Source organism: Trichomycterus rosablanca, chromosome 17 (assembly GCF_030014385.1).
Source record: "Trichomycterus rosablanca isolate fTriRos1 chromosome 17, fTriRos1.hap1, whole genome shotgun sequence".
Taxonomy (NCBI): Eukaryota; Metazoa; Chordata; class Actinopteri; order Siluriformes; family Trichomycteridae; genus Trichomycterus; species Trichomycterus rosablanca.
In genome coordinates, this window is record NC_086004.1 from 878197 (window position 1) to 897639 (window position 19443).

General features: G+C 43.9%; 2 protein-coding genes across 2 annotated transcripts; both read right to left on the reverse strand.

Moving 5' to 3' along the window:
- Positions 1 to 851: 851 nt before the first annotated feature.
- On the reverse strand, positions 852 to 15986 carry LOC134331162 (uncharacterized). Its single transcript, XM_063012457.1, has 3 exons — positions 3096 to 15986; positions 2903 to 2988; positions 852 to 2007 (listed from the first exon to the last, which is right to left on the reverse strand). The coding sequence occupies exons 1-3, from the start codon at positions 15820 to 15822 to the stop codon at positions 1936 to 1938; spliced, it is 12885 nt and encodes a 4294-aa protein (XP_062868527.1). The 5' UTR covers positions 15823 to 15986; the 3' UTR covers positions 852 to 1935.
- On the reverse strand, positions 15830 to 19421 carry LOC134331827 (mucin-2-like). Its single transcript, XM_063013362.1, has 2 exons — positions 15965 to 19421; positions 15830 to 15902 (listed from the first exon to the last, which is right to left on the reverse strand). The coding sequence occupies exons 1-2, from the start codon at positions 19336 to 19338 to the stop codon at positions 15830 to 15832; spliced, it is 3447 nt and encodes a 1148-aa protein (XP_062869432.1). The 5' UTR covers positions 19339 to 19421.
- Between the last annotated feature and the right edge of the window lie 22 nt (positions 19422 to 19443).

Below are 19443 nucleotides of genomic sequence, written 5' to 3' on the forward strand. Positions count from 1 at the left end.
ATGTAGGAACTATAATAAATCACAGACGTTCCACATTATTATAGACATTTTATTTTATTTTATTACCACAGACAGACAAAAATAAAGTACTTCTTTACATTACGTGTGTTAAAGTTTAAGTATACAACTCATGTAAAAGGATTTAATACCAAAAATAAAAGAATAATAAAAGAAAATCTGTGATTTTACTATAAAACATCAGACAAAACATTTAATAAGAGCTTCTTTACTAAATACAAGAAAACCAGTTTGGTTCTGACCTGGTTCAGGTGAATGTTAGAACCTGAATCAGGTGTGTTATGATTTGTACACTTCATAGCTGCTGTATCAGATTATTAGAGTCACAAAACCTTCTTCATAAAAACCTTTTTCTACATTAAAATCCCTTTTTCACATTCCAAATTTTAGGAAAAGTGCAGCTTTAATTTATTAAATCATTAATTCATTCACTTATTCATTGTCTGTTTTTTCACCAGGCAGGAAACACCCCGACAGGTCACCAGTCCATCACAGGGCAGATATACACCCACACCCACACCCACATCCACACCCACACACACTAACACAAACACACACACACCCACACACTAACACAAACACACACAAACACACACACACACCCACACACACACACTAACACACCCACCCACCCACACCCACACACACACACCCACACACACACCCATCCACCCACACACACACACACACTAACACACCCACCCACCCACACCCACACCCATCCACCCACACACACACACACACTAACACACCCACCCACCCACCCCCACACCCACACCCACCCACACACACACACACACACCCACCCACCCACACCCACACACACACTAACACACACACACACACACACTAACACACACACACTAACACACACACACAAACACACACACACTAACACACACTAACACACACACACAAACACACACACTAACACACACACACAAACACACACACTAACACACACACACACTAACACACACACACAAACACACACACTAACACAAACACACAAACACACACACTAACACACACAAACACACAAACTAACACACACACACAAACACACACTAACACACACACAAACACACACATACACTAGGGCAATTTCTAGTAGGTCCAGTTGGCCTGACTGCACGTCTTTGGACTTGTGGGAGTAAACCCAAGTGGACACAGGGAGAACATGCAAACCTAAACACAGTGAGGACCCCTACATTAAATCCCTGAATATCAAATAGATCTGTATCAGATCTATATCATCAATTTTTTATCATTATTATTTTTTTAACCTCCTTTACATATAATACATATTGCGTCTTTATTTATTAAGTAATTAGTCTATTTTTTTTAAATGCATTATTTGTGTATAGTGTGGGATTTTTTGTTAATGAAAAAAAGAAAGAGAGATTTATTTTTTAAAACCTTATTAACCTCTTAATATATAATATATTTTAGTAAGTATATGATAATTTAAAGCCTGCAACATATTTAAAACATTGGGGCGGGGCAGATTAGGATTAGGAGGTGAGGGATTAGGATGGTGGTTTTTAATAGTTGGTAGACAGATTTGGCTATTTTTGGAGCAGTGGTTGTAAAGTAGAAGAAGATGATGATGATGATGATGATGATGATGATGATGATGATGATGATGATGGTAGTGCTGGTGTTGTTGGAAGGTTGTTATTGTTAGAGTTGGTTGTGATTATAATGATGATCAGATGATGATGACAATGCCGTCAGTAATGATGATGATGATGTTTATGGTGGTAGAAGGTGGTTTTGGTGATAGTTGGTAGCCTGTTGGAGGTTATATTTAAAAATATAACCTTGGTAAATATTATTTTCCTAAAACCAATCAGTCATTCCTCAGTTGATAGAAAAATTAATTAAATATTTGTGTTATTTTTTATCAAGAGCTTCTCATGACGTCACTTTTTTGATGTTCTTCACTTTAACTTTAATGATTCCTTTCGTCTGAACAAACCTGGCGAACTGAAAAAGAAAGCAAATATTAATGAAAGTCAGAGATCCAGCACAGTCTTAGAGTTTCATAGTGCTTGAATTTTCACAATCACGTCCTTCACTTTTATTACTGATCTGCATTCAAGAAGAAACGTTTTAAAAATGACTCTCATTAGAAAACCATTTAGGTGAGCAAATACACAAAGAATCGTTGGACCAGACCAAAGGTTCCTCAAGACAATAGTTCACCACACTAGTATAGAGTTACACTATACACTGATCAGCCATAACATTAAAACCACCTTCTTGTTTCTACACTCACTGTCCATTTTATCAGCTCCACTTACCATATAGAAGCACTTTGTAGTTCTACAATTACTGACTGTAGTCCATCTGTTTCTCTACATGCTTTGTTACCCCCTTTCACCCTGTTCTTCAATGGTCAGGACCCCCACATGACCACCACAGAGCAGCTATTATTTAGGTGCTGGATGATTCTCAGCACTGCAGTGACACTGACATGGTGGTGGTGTGTTAGTGTGTGTTGTGCTGGTATGAGTGTATCAGACACAGCAGCGCTGCTGGAGTTTTTAAACACTGTGTCCACTCACTGTCCACTCTATTAGACACTCCTACCTGGTTGGTCCACCTTGTAGATGTAAAGTCAGAGACGATCGCTCATCTATTGCTGCTGTTTGAGTCGCTCATCTTCTAGACCTTCATCAGTGGTCACAGGACGCTGCTCACGGGGCGCTGTTGGCTGGATATTTTTGGTTGGTGGATGATTCTCGGTCCAGCAGAACTACAAAGTGCTTCTATATGGTAAGTGGAGCTGATAAAATGGACAGTGAGTGTAGAAACAAGGAGGTGGTTTTAATGTTATGGCTGATCGGTGTAAATCCATGTATTAGGATGGTGCTCTTACATTCTGTACGTCGGTGGTGATTGTGCCATCGCTCAGTTCGGCTGAGGCCTGCATCTGAACCACTGCATGAGCGAATGTGGTTAAGTCTAGAATCAAAACGGAACACAGAAATAAAAAGTTAAATAAATAAACTGTCCTTAATAGTTTGGAATGAAGAATGTTATGTTGGGAGTAAGAATCAAGCAAACAATACTTGGTGCTGGAGTCGGTAATGGTTGACCAGTTATAGGTGACTGGGCTGGGGTAGTTCTTGCAGGAGTTCGTGGTAAAGAGGTTGTTTTGCTGGTGACTGAAGTTGGTGTAGAATTTTTTGGAACTGGTAAAGTTGTGACGGTCCTGATCGTTGTTGCGGTGGTGGTGTTTTTTTGTGTTGCCATAATAGTGCTTGTGGTAGTTGGTGGAGAAAGGAAGTTGGATGCTGTTGTTTTAGACTGTGTTGTGGTTGTTGTTGGAGATGTAGTTACAGTTTGAAACATGGTAGTGACAATGGAAGCTGGTGAAGGTGAGGTGGATTTTTTGGTAGGTAAGAGTGTAGAGGTTGATATTAAATGGGACGTGGCTGCTGCAGATAAGATTGTCTTTGCTGAAACTGGGGTTGTAGGAATTGCTGTTTGGGAAGTGGTTGTTGTTACAGGCATTGTAGCATTTGTGGTATTTGGTGGAGTGTTAGTGGTATTTGGTGTAGTGTTAGTGGTATTTGGTGTAGTGTTAGTGGTATTTGGTGGAGTGTTAGTGGTATTTGGTGTAGTGTTAGTGGTATTGGGTGTAGTGTTAGTGGTACTTGGTGGAGTGTTAGTGGTACTTGGTGTAGTGGTAGTGGTATTTGGTGTAGTGTTAGTGGTATTTGGTGGAGTGTTAGTGGTATTTGGTGTAATGTTAGTGGTATTTGGTGGAGTGTTAGTGGTACTTGGTGTAGTGGTATTGGGTGTAGTGGTAGTGGTATTTGGTGTAATGTTAGTGGTATTTGGTGGAGTGTTAGTGGTACTTGGTGTAGTGGTATTGGGTGTAGTGGTAGTGGTATTTGGTGTAATGTTAGTGGTATTGGGTGTTGTTGCAGATGAGGTTGTTAAAATAGGGGTCGTAGTAATGATTGGTGTTGGTGGAACTGTAGTGCTTGTGGTAGCTGGTGCAGAAGTGTTTGTTGGCGGTGTTGATGTTAATATAAAAGGAGTGGATGTGGTGGTTGCTGTTGTTGCAGATGAGGTTGTTGCTGGAATGGTGGTTGTAGTAATTGTTGTTGGAGAAGTGTTTGCTATTACAGGCAGTCCGTTGCTACTGTTGGTTGTTGGAGAACTGTTGGTGGAATGGAGGGATATTATTGTGGTAGTTGGTGGTGGGGTGGTAATTGTTGGGGGTGGAGGAGTAGATGTTAGGAAAGGAGTTGCTGTGGTTACTGGTGTTGCAGACGAGGTGGCTGTGATAGGAGCGGTGGTCATGGTTAATGGAGGCATGGTGGGTATTGTGGTAACTGATGAAGTAATTGATACACCAGGGTTTGTGGTGATGCTTGTTGTTGGAGGGACTGCAGTGCTAGACATAGTTGATGAAGACGTGGTTGTAAAAGTGCTAGTGTTGTCTGTGATAGTTGTTGGTGGTAACGTTGTAGTTGGGGCTGTAGATGTCAGACAAGGGGAAGTAGTGGTTTTTGTTGTTGCAGATGATATTGTTGGAACAGAGCCTACAGTGATGGTTGTAGTCAGGGAGGAAGTGGCCGATGAAGGGGAGGTGATTATTAGGGTAGTTGATGAAGAGGATGTTGGAACAGGGTTTGTGGTGATGATTGTTGTTGGAGACATTGTGGTGCTGCTTGTAGTTACTGTAGATGTGGTTGAGGAAGGTGAGGTGGTTATTGTAGTAGTTGTTGGTGGAGAGGTTTTTGCTGAAGCTGGGACTGTATATGTCAGAGTGAAATAAACTGTTGTTGCTGGTGTCATGGTAGTGCCTGTGGTAGTTGCTGAGGGAGTGGTTGTAGAAGGGGAGGTGGGTATTGTGGTAAATGATGTGGAAGTTGTTACACCAGGGTTTGTGGTGATGCTTGTTGTTGGAGGGACTGTAGTGCTGGTTATAGTTGATGAAGACGTGGTTGTAGAAGTGCCAGTGCTCTCTGTGATGGGTGTTGTTGGTGATGTCATTGTTGTAGTTGGGTCTGTAGATGTCAGACAAGGGGAAGTACTGGTTTTTGTTGTTGCAGATGAGGTTGTTGGAACAGAGCCTATAGTGCTGGTTGCTAAGGGCATGGCAGTGCTGGCTGTAATCAGGGAAGAAGTGCCTGAGGAAGGGGAGGTGATTATTAGGGTAGTTGATGTTTGAACAGGGTTTGTGGTGATTGTTGTTGGAGGCATTGTAGAGGTGGTGGAAGAGATGGGTGTTGTGGTAGTTGGTAGTAACGTCATTGTTGTTTGTGGGGCTGTAGATGTCAGAGAAGACAAAGTAGTTGTTTCTGTTGTTGCAGATAAGATTGTTGGAACAGAGCTGATAGTGATGGTTGCTGAGGGAATGGTAGTGCTGGCTGTAGAAGAAATAGCTGTGGAAGGGGCGGTGATTATTGTGGTAGTTGATGGAACGGTTGTTGGAACAGAGTTTGTGCTGATTGTTGTTGGAGGCATCGTGGTGCTAGTGAGAGTTGATGGAGAAGTGGTTGTCAATGGAGTTGTGGTTCCTGTGGTAGTTGTTGGGGAGGTGTTGGCTGTGAGTGGGGATGTAAATGTTTGGGAAGAGGAAGTTGCTTCAGTTGATGTTGGTGCAGATAATGTTGGAGAAATGGTGGTGCTGCTTGTAGTTACTGAAGATGTGGTTGTGGAAGGGGAGGTGGTTATTGCAGTAGTTGTTTTGTTTGTAGTTGATGGAGAGTTTGTTACACCAGTGTTTGTGGTGATGGTTGTTGTTGGAGGGACTGTAGTGCTACTTATAGTTGATGAAGATGTGGTTGTAGAAGTCCCAGTGCTTTCTGTGATAGTTGTTATTGGTAACGTCATTGTTGTAGTTGGGACTATAGACGTCAGAGAAAAGGAAGTAGATGTTTCTGTTGTTGAAGACGAGGTTGTTGGAACAGAGCTGATAGTGATGGTTGTTGAGGGTATGGTAGTGCTGGCTGTAGTTGTTGGAGAAATAGCTGTGGAAGGGGAAATAATTATTGTGGTAGTTGATGGAACGGTTGTTGGAACAGAGTTTGTGGTGACTGTTGTTGGAGACATTGTGGTACTAGGGAAAGTTGATGGAGAAGTGGTTGTCAATAGAGTTGTGGTTCCTGAGGTAGTTGTTGGGGAGGTGTTGGCTGTGAGTGGGGCTGTAAATGTTTGGGAAGAGGCATTTGCTACGGTTGCTGTTGGTGCAGATAATTTTGTTGGAAAAGGTGTTGAAGAGATGGTTGTTGGAGAAATGGCAGTGCTGCTTGTAGTTACTGAAGATGTGGTTGTGGAAGGGGAGGTGGCTACTGTGGTTGTTGTTTGTGGAGAGATAATTGTTGTAGTTGGGACTGTAGATGTCACTGAAGAGGAAGTTGTGATTGCTGTTGTTGCAGATGAGGTTGTTGGAACAGAGCTGATAGTGATGGTTGCTAAGGGCATGGCAGTGCTGGCTGTAGTCAGGGAAGAAGTGCCTGAGGAAGGGGAGGTGATTATTAGAGTAGTTGATGTTTGAACAGGGTTTGTGGTGACTGTTGTTGGAGGCATTGTGGTGCTAGTGAGAGCTGATGGAGAAGTGGTCGTCAATAGAGTTGTGGTTCCTGTGGTAGTTGTTGGGGAGGTGTTGGCTGTGAGTGGGGATGTAAATGTTTGGGAAGAGAAAGTTGCTTCAGTTGATGTTGGTGCAGATAAAGTTGTTGGAGGCATGGTAGTGCTAGTACTAGTTGATACAAAAGATGGTGTGATAGGGGAGGTGGTTATTGTGGTAATTGATGGAGAGTTTGTTACACCAGGGTTTGTGTTGATGGTTGTTGTTGGAGGGACTGTAGTGCTAGTCGTAGTTGATAAAGGCGTGGTTGTAGAAGTCCCAGTGCTTTCTGTGATAATCATTGTTGTAGTTGGGACTGTAGATGTCAGAGAAGACAAAGTAGTTGTTTCTGTTGTTGCGGATGAGATTGTTGGAACAGAGCTTGTAGTGATGGTTCCTGAGGACATGGTAGTGCTGGCTGTAGTTGCTGAAGAAGTAGATGTGGAAGGGGAAATGATTATTGTGGTGGTTGATGGAACGGTTGTTGGAACAGAGTTTGTGCTGATTGTTGTTGGAGACATTGTTGTGCTAGTGAGAGTTGATGGAGAAGTGGTTGTCAATAGAGTTGTGGTTCCTGTGGTAGTTGTTTGGGAGGTGTTGGTTGTGAGTGGAGATGTAAATGTTTGGGAAGAGGCAGTTGCTACGGTTGCTGTTGGTGCAGATAATGTTGTTGGAGAAATGGCGGCGCTGCTTGTAGTTACTGAAGGTGTGGTTATGGAAGGGGAGGTGGTTATTGTGGTAGTTGCTTGTGGAGAGATTGTTGTGATTAGGTCTGTAGCTGTTACTGTAGAGGAAGTTGTGGTTTCTGTTTTTGCAGACAAGGTTATTGGACCAGAACTTGTAGGCATGGTTCCTGAGGACATGGTAGTGCTGGCTGTAGTTGCTGAAGAAGTAGCGGTGGAAGGGGAAATTGTTATTTTGGTGGTTGATGGAACGGTTGTTGGAACAAGGTTTGTGGTGACTGTTGTTGGAGACATTGTGGTACTTGTGAGAGTTGATGGAGAAGTGGTTGTGGAAGGGGAGGTGGTTATTGCAGGGGTTGTTTGTGGAGAGATTGTTGTGATTAGGTCTGTAGATGTTACTGTAGAGGAAGTTGTGATTGCTGTTTTCTCAGACAAAGTTGTTGGAACAGAGCTTGTAGTCATGGTTGCTGAGGACATGGTAGTGCTGGCTGTAGTTGAAGAAGTAGATGTGGAAGGGGAAATGGTTATTGTGGTCGTTGATGGAATGGTTGTTGGAACAGAGTTTGTGCTGATTGTTGTTGGAGGCATTGTGGTGCTAGTGAGAGTTGATGGAGGAGTGGTTGTCAATAGAGTTGTGGTTCCTGTGGTAGATGTTGGGGAGGTGTTTGTTGTGAGTGGGGATGTAAATGTTTGGGAAGAGGCATTTGCTTCAGTTGATGTCGGTGCAGATAATGTTGTTGGATTTGGGGTTGTAGGGATGGTTGTTGGAGGCATGGTGGTGCTGCTTGTAGTTACTGAAGATGTGGTTGTGAAAGGTGATGTGGTTATTGTGGTAGTTGTTTGTGGGGAGATAATTGTTGTAGTTGGGGCTGTAGATGTTACTGTAGAGGAAGTTGTGATTGCTGTTTTCTCAGATGCGGTTGTTGGACCAGAGCTTGTAGTGATGGTTGCTAAAGGCATGGTAGTGCTGGCTGTAGTTGTTGGAGAAGTAGATGTGGAAGGGGAGGTGATTATTGGGGTAATTGATGGAGAGTTTGTTACACCAGTGTTTGTGGTGATGGTTGTTGTTGGAGGGACTGTAGTGCTACTTATAGTTGATGAAGATGTGGTTGTAGAAGTCCCAGTGCTTTCTGTGATAGTTGTTATTGGTAACGTCATTGTTGTAGTTGGGACTATAGACGTCAGAGAAAAGGAAGTAGATGTTTCTGTTGTTGCAGATGAGATTGTTGGAACAGAGCTTGTAGTGATGGTTCCTGAGGACATGGTAGTGCTGGCTGTAGTTGATGGTGAAGTAGCTGTGAAAGGGGAGGTGATTATTGTGGTAGTTGATGGAACGGTTGTTGGAACAGAGTTTGTGCTGATTGTTGTCGGAGGCATTGTGGTGCTAGTGAGAGTTGATGGAGAAGTGGTTGTCAATAGAGTTGTGGTTCCTGTGGTCGTTGTTGGGGAGGTGTTTGTTGTGAGTGGGGATGTAAATGTTTGGGAAGAGACAGTTGCTACGGTTGACGTTGGTGCAGATAATGTTGTTGGAGAAATAGTGGTGCTGCTTGTAGTTACTGAAGGTGTGGTTGTGGAAGGTGATGTGATTAGTATGGTAGTTGTTTGTGGAGAGATTGTTGTAGTTGGGACTGTATATGTCACTGTAGAGGAAGTTGTGATTGCTGTTTTCTCAGACAAGGTTGTTGGAACAGAGCTTGTAGTCATGGTTCCTGATGATATGGTAGTGCTGGCTGTAGTTGCTGAAAAGGTAGATGTGGAAGGGGAAATGGTTATTGTGGTAGTTGATGGAATGGTTGTTGGAACAAGGTTTGTGGTGACTATTGGAGGCATTGTGGTGCTAGTGAGAGTTGACTGAGTGGTAGTTGTTGGGGAGGTGTTTGTTGTGAGTGGGGATGTAAATGTTTGGGAAGAGGAAGTTGCTTCAGTTGATGTTGTTGCAGATAAGGTTGTTGGGTTGGCGGTTGAAGAGATGGTTGTTGGAGGCATGGTGGTGCTGATTGTAGTTACTGAAGATGTGGTTGTGGAAGGGGAGGTGGTTATTGTGGTAGTTGTTTGTGGTGAGATAATTGTTGTGGTTGGGGCTGTAGATTTCACTGTAGAGGAAGTTGTGATTGCTGTTGTTGCAGATGAGGTTGTTGGAACAGAGCTGATAGTGATGGTTGCTAAAGGCATGGTAGTGCTGGCTGTAGTCGTTGGAGAAGTGGCTGTGGAAGGGGAGGTGATTATTAGGGTAGTTAATGTTTGAACAGGGTTTGTGGTGACTGTTGTTGGAGGCATTGTGGTGCTAGTGAGAGTTGATGGAGAAGTGGTCGTCAATAGAGTTGTGGTTCCTGTGGTAGTTGTTGGGGAGGTGTTTGTTGTGAGTGGGGATGTAAATGTTTGGGAAGAGGAAGTTGCTACGGTTGATGTTTGTGCAGATAATGTTGTTGGAGAAATGGTGGTGCTGCTTGTAGTTACTGAAGATGTGGTTGTGGAAGGTGAGGTGGCTGCTGTGGTATTTGCTTGTGGAGAGATTGTTGTGATTGCTTCTGTAGATGTCACTGAAGAGGAAGTTGTGATTGCTGTTTTCTCAGATGCGATTGTTGGACCAGAGCTTGTAGTGATGGTTGCTAAAGGCATGGTAGTGCTGGCTGTAGTTGTTGGAGAAGTAGATGTGGAAGGGGAGGTTATTATTGTGGTAATTGATGGAGAGTTTGTTACACCAGTGTTTGTGGTGATGGTTGTTGTTGGAGGGACTGTAGTGCTACTTATAGTTGATAAAGACATGGTTGTAGAAGTCCCAGTGCTTTCTGTGATAGTTGTTGTTGGTAAAGTCATTGTTGTAGTTGGAACTGTAGACGTCAGAGAAGACGAAGTAGTTGTTTCTGTTGTTGCAGATGAGATTGTTGGACCAGAGCTTGTAGTCATGGTTTCTGAGGACATGGTGGTGCTGGCTGTAGTTGCTGAAGAAATAGCTGTGGAAGGGAAGGTGAATATTGTGGTGGTTGATGGAATGGTTGTTGGAACAGAGTTTGTGGTGATTGTTGTTGGAGGCATTGTGGTGCTAGTGAGAGTTGATGGAGAAGTGGTTGTGGAAGGGGAGGTGGTTATTGCAGTGGTTGTTTGTGGGGAGATAACTGTTGTGATTAGGTCTGTAGATGTTACTGTAGAGGAAGTTGTGATTGCTGTTTTCTCAAACAAGGTTGTTGGAACAGAGCTTGTAGTCATGGTTCCTGATGATATGGTAGTGCTGGCTGTAGTTGAAGAAGTAGATGTGGAAGGGGAAATGGTTATTGTGGTCGTTGATGGAATGGTTGTTGGAACAGAGTTTGTGCTGATTGTTGTTGGAGGCATTGTGGTGCTAGTGAGAGTTGATGGAGGAGTGGTTGTCAATAGAGTTGTGGTTCCTGTGGTAGATGTTGGGGAGGTGTTTGTTGTGAGTGGGGATGTAAATGTTTGGGAAGAGGCATTTGCTTCAGTTGATGTCGGTGCAGATAATGTTGTTGGATTTGGGGTTGTAGGGATGGTTGTTGGAGGCATGGTGGTGCTGCTTGTAGTTACTGAAGATGTGGTTGTGAAAGGTGATGTGGTTATTGTGGTAGTTGTTTGTGGGGAGATAATTGTTGTAGTTGGGGCTGTAGATGTTACTGTAGAGGAAGTTGTGATTGCTGTTTTCTCAGATGCGGTTGTTGGACCAGAGCTTGTAGTGATGGTTGCTAAAGGCATGGTAGTGCTGGCTGTAGTTGTTGGAGAAGTAGATGTGGAAGGGGAGGTGATTATTGGGGTAATTGATGGAGAGTTTGTTACACCAGTGTTTGTGGTGATGGTTGTTGTTGGAGGGACTGTAGTGCTACTTATAGTTGATGAAGATGTGGTTGTAGAAGTCCCAGTGCTTTCTGTGATAGTTGTTATTGGTAACGTCATTGTTGTAGTTGGGACTATAGACGTCAGAGAAAAGGAAGTAGATGTTTCTGTTGTTGCAGATGAGATTGTTGGAACAGAGCTTGTAGTGATGGTTCCTGAGGACATGGTAGTGCTGGCTGTAGTTGATGGTGAAGTAGCTGTGAAAGGGGAGGTGATTATTGTGGTAGTTGATGGAACGGTTGTTGGAACAGAGTTTGTGCTGATTGTTGTCGGAGGCATTGTGGTGCTAGTGAGAGTTGATGGAGAAGTGGTTGTCAATAGAGTTGTGGTTCCTGTGGTCGTTGTTGGGGAGGTGTTTGTTGTGAGTGGGGATGTAAATGTTTGGGAAGAGACAGTTGCTACGGTTGACGTTGGTGCAGATAATGTTGTTGGAGAAATAGTGGTGCTGCTTGTAGTTACTGAAGGTGTGGTTGTGGAAGGTGATGTGATTAGTATGGTAGTTGTTTGTGGAGAGATTGTTGTAGTTGGGACTGTATATGTCACTGTAGAGGAAGTTGTGATTGCTGTTTTCTCAGACAAGGTTGTTGGAACAGAGCTTGTAGTCATGGTTCCTGATGATATGGTAGTGCTGGCTGTAGTTGCTGAAAAGGTAGATGTGGAAGGGGAAATGGTTATTGTGGTAGTTGATGGAATGGTTGTTGGAACAAGGTTTGTGGTGACTATTGGAGGCATTGTGGTGCTAGTGAGAGTTGACTGAGTGGTAGTTGTTGGGGAGGTGTTTGTTGTGAGTGGGGATGTAAATGTTTGGGAAGAGGAAGTTGCTTCAGTTGATGTTGTTGCAGATAAGGTTGTTGGGTTGGCGGTTGAAGAGATGGTTGTTGGAGGCATGGTGGTGCTGATTGTAGTTACTGAAGATGTGGTTGTGGAAGGGGAGGTGGTTATTGTGGTAGTTGTTTGTGGTGAGATAATTGTTGTGGTTGGGGCTGTAGATTTCACTGTAGAGGAAGTTGTGATTGCTGTTGTTGCAGATGAGGTTGTTGGAACAGAGCTGATAGTGATGGTTGCTAAAGGCATGGTAGTGCTGGCTGTAGTCGTTGGAGAAGTGGCTGTGGAAGGGGAGGTGATTATTAGGGTAGTTAATGTTTGAACAGGGTTTGTGGTGACTGTTGTTGGAGGCATTGTGGTGCTAGTGAGAGTTGATGGAGAAGTGGTCGTCAATAGAGTTGTGGTTCCTGTGGTAGTTGTTGGGGAGGTGTTTGTTGTGAGTGGGGATGTAAATGTTTGGGAAGAGGAAGTTGCTACGGTTGATGTTTGTGCAGATAATGTTGTTGGAGAAATGGTGGTGCTGCTTGTAGTTACTGAAGATGTGGTTGTGGAAGGTGAGGTGGCTGCTGTGGTATTTGCTTGTGGAGAGATTGTTGTGATTGCTTCTGTAGATGTCACTGAAGAGGAAGTTGTGATTGCTGTTTTCTCAGATGCGATTGTTGGACCAGAGCTTGTAGTGATGGTTGCTAAAGGCATGGTAGTGCTGGCTGTAGTTGTTGGAGAAGTAGATGTGGAAGGGGAGGTTATTATTGTGGTAATTGATGGAGAGTTTGTTACACCAGTGTTTGTGGTGATGGTTGTTGTTGGAGGGACTGTAGTGCTACTTATAGTTGATAAAGACATGGTTGTAGAAGTCCCAGTGCTTTCTGTGATAGTTGTTGTTGGTAAAGTCATTGTTGTAGTTGGAACTGTAGACGTCAGAGAAGACGAAGTAGTTGTTTCTGTTGTTGCAGATGAGATTGTTGGACCAGAGCTTGTAGTCATGGTTTCTGAGGACATGGTGGTGCTGGCTGTAGTTGCTGAAGAAATAGCTGTGGAAGGGAAGGTGAATATTGTGGTGGTTGATGGAATGGTTGTTGGAACAGAGTTTGTGGTGATTGTTGTTGGAGGCATTGTGGTGCTAGTGAGAGTTGATGGAGAAGTGGTTGTGGAAGGGGAGGTGGTTATTGCAGTGGTTGTTTGTGGGGAGATAACTGTTGTGATTAGGTCTGTAGATGTTACTGTAGAGGAAGTTGTGATTGCTGTTTTCTCAAACAAGGTTGTTGGAACAGAGCTTGTAGTCATGGTTCCTGATGATATGGTAGTGCTGGCTGTAGTTGAAGAAGTAGATGTGGAAGGGGAAATGGTTATTGTGGTCGTTGATGGAATGGTTGTTGGAACAGAGTTTGTGCTGATTGTTGTTGGAGGCATTGTGGTGCTAGTGAGAGTTGATGGAGGAGTGGTTGTCAATAGAGTTGTGGTTCCTGTGGTAGATGTTGGGGAGGTGTTTGTTGTGAGTGGGGATGTAAATGTTTGGGAAGAGGCATTTGCTTCAGTTGATGTCGGTGCAGATAATGTTGTTGGATTTGGGGTTGTAGGGATGGTTGTTGGAGGCATGGTGGTGCTGCTTGTAGTTACTGAAGATGTGGTTGTGAAAGGTGATGTGGTTATTGTGGTAGTTGTTTGTGGGGAGATAATTGTTGTAGTTGGGGCTGTAGATGTTACTGTAGAGGAAGTTGTGATTGCTGTTTTCTCAGATGCGGTTGTTGGACCAGAGCTTGTAGTGATGGTTGCTAAAGGCATGGTAGTGCTGGCTGTAGTTGTTGGAGAAGTAGATGTGGAAGGGGAGGTGATTATTGGGGTAATTGATGGAGAGTTTGTTACACCAGTGTTTGTGGTGATGGTTGTTGTTGGAGGGACTGTAGTGCTACTTATAGTTGATGAAGATGTGGTTGTAGAAGTCCCAGTGCTTTCTGTGATAGTTGTTATTGGTAACGTCATTGTTGTAGTTGGGACTATAGACGTCAGAGAAAAGGAAGTAGATGTTTCTGTTGTTGCAGATGAGATTGTTGGAACAGAGCTTGTAGTGATGGTTCCTGAGGACATGGTAGTGCTGGCTGTAGTTGATGGTGAAGTAGCTGTGAAAGGGGAGGTGATTATTGTGGTAGTTGATGGAACGGTTGTTGGAACAGAGTTTGTGCTGATTGTTGTCGGAGGCATTGTGGTGCTAGTGAGAGTTGATGGAGAAGTGGTTGTCAATAGAGTTGTGGTTCCTGTGGTCGTTGTTGGGGAGGTGTTTGTTGTGAGTGGGGATGTAAATGTTTGGGAAGAGACAGTTGCTACGGTTGACGTTGGTGCAGATAATGTTGTTGGAGAAATAGTGGTGCTGCTTGTAGTTACTGAAGGTGTGGTTGTGGAAGGTGATGTGATTAGTATGGTAGTTGTTTGTGGAGAGATTGTTGTAGTTGGGACTGTATATGTCACTGTAGAGGAAGTTGTGATTGCTGTTTTCTCAGACAAGGTTGTTGGAACAGAGCTTGTAGTCATGGTTCCTGATGATATGGTAGTGCTGGCTGTAGTTGCTGAAAAGGTAGATGTGGAAGGGGAAATGGTTATTGTGGTAGTTGATGGAATGGTTGTTGGAACAAGGTTTGTGGTGACTATTGGAGGCATTGTGGTGCTAGTGAGAGTTGACTGAGTGGTAGTTGTTGGGGAGGTGTTTGTTGTGAGTGGGGATGTAAATGTTTGGGAAGAGGAAGTTGCTTCAGTTGATGTTGTTGCAGATAAGGTTGTTGGGTTGGCGGTTGAAGAGATGGTTGTTGGAGGCATGGTGGTGCTGATTGTAGTTACTGAAGATGTGGTTGTGGAAGGGGAGGTGGTTATTGTGGTAGTTGTTTGTGGTGAGATAATTGTTGTGGTTGGGGCTGTAGATTTCACTGTAGAGGAAGTTGTGATTGCTGTTGTTGCAGATGAGGTTGTTGGAACAGAGCTGATAGTGATGGTTGCTAAAGGCATGGTAGTGCTGGCTGTAGTCGTTGGAGAAGTGGCTGTGGAAGGGGAGGTGATTATTAGGGTAGTTAATGTTTGAACAGGGTTTGTGGTGACTGTTGTTGGAGGCATTGTGGTGCTAGTGAGAGTTGATGGAGAAGTGGTCGTCAATAGAGTTGTGGTTCCTGTGGTAGTTGTTGGGGAGGTGTTTGTTGTGAGTGGGGATGTAAATGTTTGGGAAGAGGAAGTTGCTACGGTTGATGTTTGTGCAGATAATGTTGTTGGAGAAATGGTGGTGCTGCTTGTAGTTACTGAAGATGTGGTTGTGGAAGGTGAGGTGGCTGCTGTGGTATTTGCTTGTGGAGAGATTGTTGTGATTGCTTCTGTAGATGTCACTGAAGAGGAAGTTGTGATTGCTGTTTTCTCAGATGCGATTGTTGGACCAGAGCTTGTAGTGATGGTTGCTAAAGGCATGGTAGTGCTGGCTGTAGTTGTTGGAGAAGTAGATGTGGAAGGGGAGGTTATTATTGTGGTAATTGATGGAGAGTTTGTTACACCAGTGTTTGTGGTGATGGTTGTTGTTGGAGGGACTGTAGTGCTACTTATAGTTGATAAAGACATGGTTGTAGAAGTCCCAGTGCTTTCTGTGATAGTTGTTGTTGGTAAAGTCATTGTTGTAGTTGGAACTGTAGACGTCAGAGAAGACGAAGTAGTTGTTTCTGTTGTTGCAGATGAGATTGTTGGACCAGAGCTTGTAGTCATGGTTTCTGAGGACATGGTGGTGCTGGCTGTAGTTGCTGAAGAAATAGCTGTGGAAGGGAAGGTGAATATTGTGGTGGTTGATGGAATGGTTGTTGGAACAGAGTTTGTGGTGATTGTTGTTGGAGGCATTGTGGTGCTAGTGAGAGTTGATGGAGAAGTGGTTGTGGAAGGGGAGGTGGTTATTGCAGTGGTTGTTTGTGGGGAGATAACTGTTGTGATTAGGTCTGTAGATGTTACTGTAGAGGAAGTTGTGATTGCTGTTTTCTCAAACAAGGTTGTTGGAACAGAGCTTGTAGTCATGGTTCCTGATGATATGGTAGTGCTGGCTGTAGTTGCTGAAGAAGTAGATGTGGAAGGGGAAATGGTTATTGTGGTAGTTGATGGAATGGTTGTTGGAACAAGGTTTGTGGTGACTGTTGGAGACATTGTGGTGCTAGTGAGAGTTGATGGAGAAGTGGTCGTCAATAGAGTTGTGGTTCCTGTGGTAGATGTTGGGGAGGTGTTTGTAGTGAGTGGGGATGTAAATGTTTGGGAAGAGGCATTTGCTTCAGTTGATGTCGGTGCAGATAATGTTGTTGGATTTGGGGTTGTAGGGATGGTTGTTGGAGGCATGGTGGTGCTGCTTGTAGTTACTGAAGATGTGGTTGTGAAAGGGGAGGTGGTTATTGTGGTAGTTGTTTGTGGGGAGATAATTGTTGTAGTTGGGGCTGTAGATGTTACTGTAGAGGAAGTTGTGATTGCTGTTTTCTCAGATGCGGTTGTTGGACCAGAGCTTGTAGTGATGGTTGCTAAAGGCATGGTAGTGCTGGCTGTAGTTGTTGGAGAAGTAGATGTGGAAGGGGAGGTGATTATTGGGGTAATTGATGGAGAGTTTGTTACACCAGTGTTTGTGGTGATGGTTGTTGTTGGAGGGACTGTAGTGCTACTTATAGTTGATGAAGATGTGGTTGTAGAAGTCCCAGTGCTTTCTGTAATAGTTGTTATTGGTAACGTCATTGTTGTAGTTGGGACTATAGACGTCAGAGAAAAGGAAGTAGATGTTTCTGTTGTTGCAGATGAGATTGTTGGAACAGAGCTTGTAGTGATGGTTCCTGAGGACATGGTAGTGCTGGCTGTAGTTGATGGTGAAGTAGCTGTGAAAGGGGAGGTGATTATTGTGGTAGTTGATGGAACGGTTGTTGGAACAGAGTTTGTGCTGATTGTTGTCGGAGTCATTGTGGTGCTAGTGAGAGTTGATGGAGAAGTGGTTGTCAATAGAGTTGTGGTTCCTGTGGTCGTTGTTGGGGAGGTGTTTGTTGTGAGTGGGGATGTAAATGTTTGGGAAGAGACAGTTGCTACGGTTGATGTTGGTGCAGATAATGTTGTTGGAGAAATAGTGGTGCTGCTTGTAGTTACTGAAGGTGTGGTTGTGGAAGGTGATGTGATTAGTATGGTAGTTGTTTGTGGAGAGATTGTTGTAGTTGGGACTGTATATGTCACTGTAGAGGAAGTTGTGATTGCTGTTTTCTCAGACAAGGTTGTTGGAACAGAGCTTGTAGTCATGGTTCCTGATGATATGGTAGTGCTGGCTGTAGTTGCTGAAAAGGTAGATGTGGAAGGGGAAATGGTTATTGTGGTAGTTGATGGAATGGTTGTTGGAACAAGGTTTGTGGTGACTATTGGAGGCATTGTGGTGCTAGTGAGAGTTGACTGAGTGGTAGTTGTTGGGGAGGTGTTTGTTGTGAGTGGGGATGTAAATGTTTGGGAAGAGGAAGTTGCTTCAGTTGATGTTGTTGCAGATAAGGTTGTTGGGTTGGCGGTTGAAGAGATGGTTGTTGGAGGCATGGTGGTGCTGCTTGTAGTTACTGAAGATGTGGTTGTGGAAGGGGAGGTGGTTATTGTGGTTGTTGTTTGTGGTGAGATAATTGTTGTGGTTGGGGCTGTAGATTTCACTGAAGAGGAAGTTGTGATTGCTGTTGTTGCAGATGAGGTTGTTGGAACAGAGCTGATAGTGATGGTTGCTAAAGGCATGGCAGTGCTGGCTGTAGTCAGGGAAGAAGTGCCTGGGGAAGGGGAGGTGATTATAAGGGTAGTTGATGTTTGAACAGGGTTTGTGGTGACTGTTGTTGGAGACATTGTGGTGCTAGTGAGAGTTGATGGAGGAGTGGTCGTCAATAGAGTTGTGGTTCCTGTGGTAGTTGTTGGGGAGGTGTTTGCTGTGAGTGGGGATGTAAATGTTTGGGAAGAGGAAACTGGTACAGTTGCTGTTGATGCAGATAAGGTTGTTGGATTTGGGGTTGTTGGAGGCATGGTGGTGCTGCTTGTAGTTACTAAAGATGTGGTTGTGAAAGGTGATGTGGTTATTGTGGTAGTTGTTTGTGGAGAGATAATTGTTGTAGTTGGGGATGTAGATGTTATTGTAGAGGAGGTTGTGATTGCTGTTTTCTCAGACGAGGTTGTTGGACCAGAGCCTGTAGGCATGGTTCCTGATGACATGGTAGTGCTGGCTGTTGTTCCTGGTGAAGTGGCTGTAAAAGGGAAGGTGATTATTGTGGTAGTTGATGGAACGGTTGGTGAAACAGAGTTTGTCATGATTGTTGTTGGAGGCATCGTGGTGCTAGTGAGAGTTGATGGAGAAGTGGTCGTCAATAGAGTTGTGGTTCCTGTGGTAGTTGTTGGGGAGGTGTTTGTTGTGAGTGGGGATGTAAATGTTTGGGAAGAGGAAGTTGCTACGGTTGATGTTTGTGCAGATAATGTTGTTGGAGAAATGGTGGTGCTGCTTGTAGTTACTGAAGATGTGGTTGTGGAAGGTGAGGTGGCTGCTGTGGTATTTGCTTGTGGAGAGATTGTTGTGATTGCTTCTGTAGATGTCACTGAAGAGGAAGTTGTGATTGCTGTTTTCTCAGATGCGGTTGTTGGACCAGAGCTTGTAGTGATGGTTGCTAAAGGCATGGTAGTGCTGGCTGTAGTTGTTGGAGAAGTAGATGTGGAAGGGGAGGTTATTATTGTGGTAATTGATGGAGAGTTTGTTACACCAGTGTTTGTGGTGATGGTTGTTGTTGGAGGGACTGTAGTGCTACTTATAGTTGATAAAGACATGGTTGTAGAAGTCCCAGTGCTTTCTGTGATAGTTGTTGTTGGTAAAGTCATTGTTGTAGTTGGAACTGTAGACGTCAGAGAAGACGAAGTAGTTGTTTCTGTTGTTGCAGATGAGATTGTTGGACCAGAGCTTGTAGTCATGGTTTCTGAGGACATGGTGGTGCTGGCTGTAGTTGCTGAAGAAATAGCTGTGGAAGGGAAGGTGAATATTGTGGTGGTTGATGGAATGGTTGTTGGAACAGAGTTTGTGGTGATTGTTGTTGGAGGCATTGTGGTGCTAGTGAGAGTTGATGGAGAAGTGGTTGTGGAAGGGGAGGTGGTTATTGCAGTGGTTGTTTGTGGGGAGATAACTGTTGTGATTAGGTCTGTAGATGTTACTGTAGAGGAAGTTGTGATTGCTGTTTTCTCAAACAAGGTTGTTGGAACAGAGCTTGTAGTCATGGTTCCTGATGATATGGTAGTGCTGGCTGTAGTTGCTGAAAAGGTAGATGTGGAAGGGGAAATGGTTATTGTGGTAGTTGATGGAATGGTTGTTGGAACAAGGTTTGTGGTGACTGTTGGAGACATTGTGGTGCTAGTGAGAGTTGATGGAGAAGTGGTTGTCAACTGAGTGGTAGTTGTTGGGGAGGTGTTTGTTGTAAGTGGGGATGTAAATGTTTGGAAAGAGGAAGT

Bases quoted from the DNA above. Each gene is read 5' to 3' on its own strand.
- LOC134331162 (XM_063012457.1), bottom strand. From the start codon at position 15,822: ATGCCTCCAACAACAATCACCACAAACTCTGTTCCAACAACCATTCCA. The intron at 2,989-3,095 runs GTATTGTTTGCT...TTTTGATTCTAG, and splicing joins ATTACCGACTCCAGCACCAA to ACTTAACCACATTCGCTCAT. The intron at 2,008-2,902 runs GTAAGAGCACCA...TTTCTTTTTCAG, and splicing joins TCACCACCGACGTACAGAAT to TTCGCCAGGTTTGTTCAGAC.
- LOC134331827 (XM_063013362.1), bottom strand. From the start codon at position 19,338: ATGTCTCCAACAGTCACCACAAACCTTGTTCCAACAACCATTCCATCA. The intron at 15,903-15,964 runs GTTTGAGAAAAC...TAATCACAACAG, and splicing joins AGCTCTGTTCCAACAACCTT to TTATCTCCCCACAAACAACC.